We start from the raw sequence: 2432 nt of genomic DNA, 5'->3' as shown, positions 1-2432 counted from the left end.
ACCATACACACCCCTACCCAGAACCACATGCTCACACCACCATCTCCTACATCACCCCTACCCAGAACCACCTGCTCACACCCCCCATCACCCCTACCCAGAACCACCTGCTCACACCCCCATCTCCTACATCACCCCTACCCAGAACCACCTGCTCACACCCCCATCTCCTACATCACCCCTACCCAGAACCACCTGCTCACACCCCCATCTCCTACATCACCCCTACCCAGAACCACCTGCTCACACCCCCATCTCCTACATCACCCCTACCCAGAACCACCTGCTCACACCCCCATCTCCTACATCATCCCTACCCAGAACCACCTGCTCACACCTCCCATCTCCTACATCACCCCTACCCAGAACCACCTGCTCACACCTCCCATCTCCTACATCACCCCTACCCAGAACCACCTGCTCACACCCCCATCTCCTACATCATCCCTACCCAGAACCACCTGCTCACACCTCCCATCTCCTACATCACCCCTACCCAGAACCACCTGCTCACACCTCCCATCTCCTACATAACCCCTACCCAGAACCACCTGCTCACACCCCCATCACCTACATCACCCCTACCCAGAACCACCTGCTCACACCCCCATCTCCTACATCACCCCTACCCAGAACCACCTGCTCTCACCCCCATCTCCTACATCACCCCTACCCAGAACCACCTGCTCACACCCCCATCTCCTACATCACCCCTACCCAGAACCACCTGCTCACATCCCCCATCTCCTACATCACCCCTACCCAGAACCACCTGCTCACACCTCCCATCTCCTACATCACCCCTACCCAGAACCACCTGTTCACACCCCCATCTCCTACATCACCCCTACCCAGAACCACCTGCTCACACCCCCCATCTCCTACATCACCCCTACCCAGAACCACCTGCTCACACCCCCATCTCCTACATCACCCCTACCCAGAACCACCTGCTCACACCCCCATCTCCTACATCACCCCTACCCAGAACCACCTGCTCACATCCCCCATCTCCTACATCACCCCTACCCAGAACCACCTGCTCACATCTCCTACATCACCCCTACACAGAACCACCTGCTCACACCCCCCCACCGGTAGACCATCTGTAGGGGGAAGGTATATAGTGGAGGGTCTACACCAGAAGGTAATGGGTATCTGTAGGGGGAAGGTATATAGTGGAGGGTCTACACCAGAAGGTAATGGGTATCTGTAGGGGGAAGGTATATAGTGGAGGGTCTACACCAGAAGGTAATGGGTATCTGTAGGAGGAAGGTATATAGTGGAGGGTCTACACCAGAAGGTAATGGGTATAGGAGGAAGGTATATAGTGGAGGGTCTACACCAGAAGGTAATGGGTATCTGTAGGGGGAAAGGTATATAGTGGAGGGTCTACACCAGAAGGTAATGGGGTATAGGAGGAAGGTATATAGTGGAGGGTCTACACCAGAAGGTAATGGGTATCTGTAGGAGGAAGGTATATAGTGGAGGGTCTACACCAGAAGGTAATGGGTATCTGTAGGGGGAAGGTATATAGTGGAGGGTCTACACCAGAAGGTAATGGGTATCTGTAGGGGGAAGGTATATAGTGGAGGGTCTACACCAGAAGGTAATGGGTATCTGTAGGGGGAAGGTATATAGTGGAGGGTCTACACCAGAAGGTAATGGGTATCTGTAGGGGGAAGGTATATAGTGGAGGGTCTACACCAGAAGGTAATGGGTATCTGTAGGGGGAAGGTATATAGTGGAGGGTCTACACCAGAAGGTAATGGGTATCTGTAGGGGGAAGGTATATAGTGGAGGGTCTACACCAGAAGGTAATGGGTATAGGAGGAAGGTATATAGTGGAGGGTCTACACCAGAAGGTAATGGGTATCTGTAGGGGGAAGGTACATAGTGGAGGGTCTACACCAGAAGGTAATGGGTATCTATAGGAGGAAGGTATATAGTGGAGGGTCTACACCAGAAGGTAATGGGTATCTGTAGGAGGAAGGTATATAGTGGAGGGTCTACACCAGAAGGTAATGGGTATCTGTAGGGGGAAGGTATATAGTGGAGGGTCTACACCAGAAGGTAATGGGTATCTGTAGGAGGAAGGTATATAGTGGAGGGTCTACACCAGAAGGTAATGGGTATAGGAGGAAGGTATATAGTGGAGGGTCTACACCAGAAGGTAATGGGTATAGGAGGAAGGTATATAGTGGAGGGTCTACACCAGTAGGTAATGGGTATAGGAGGAAGGTATATAGTGGAGGGTCTACACCAGAAGGTAATGGGTATAGGAGGAGGAAGGTATATAGTGGAGGGTCTACACCAGAAGGTAATGGTATCTGTAGGGGGAAGGTATATAGTGGAGGGTCTACACCAGAAGGTAATGGGTATCTGTAGGAGGAAGGTATATAGTGAAGGGTCTACACCAGAAGTTAATGGGT

The 2432-nt window shown here is 52.1% G+C and overlaps 1 protein-coding gene across 1 annotated transcript in view; it reads left to right on the top strand.

The window, feature by feature from the left end:
- The window catches only part of LOC115188877 (extensin-like), a 1687-nt gene extending 586 nt beyond the window's left edge, over positions 1 to 1101 (top strand). The window contains exons 2-3 of the mRNA XM_029747702.1: positions 146 to 419; positions 546 to 1101. Of these exons, the coding sequence (XP_029603562.1) occupies positions 146 to 419; positions 546 to 1101 (830 nt within the window). The remainder of the gene's footprint in view (positions 1 to 145; positions 420 to 545) is intronic.
- Positions 1102 to 2432: the final 1331 nt, after the last annotated feature.

This window comes from Salmo trutta, unplaced genomic scaffold (assembly GCF_901001165.1).
Source record: "Salmo trutta unplaced genomic scaffold, fSalTru1.1, whole genome shotgun sequence".
Lineage (NCBI taxonomy): Eukaryota > Metazoa > Chordata > Actinopteri > Salmoniformes > Salmonidae > Salmo > Salmo trutta.
Note: the sequence above shows the minus strand (reverse complement) of the source record. Positions and strands in the feature narration are given on the sequence as shown.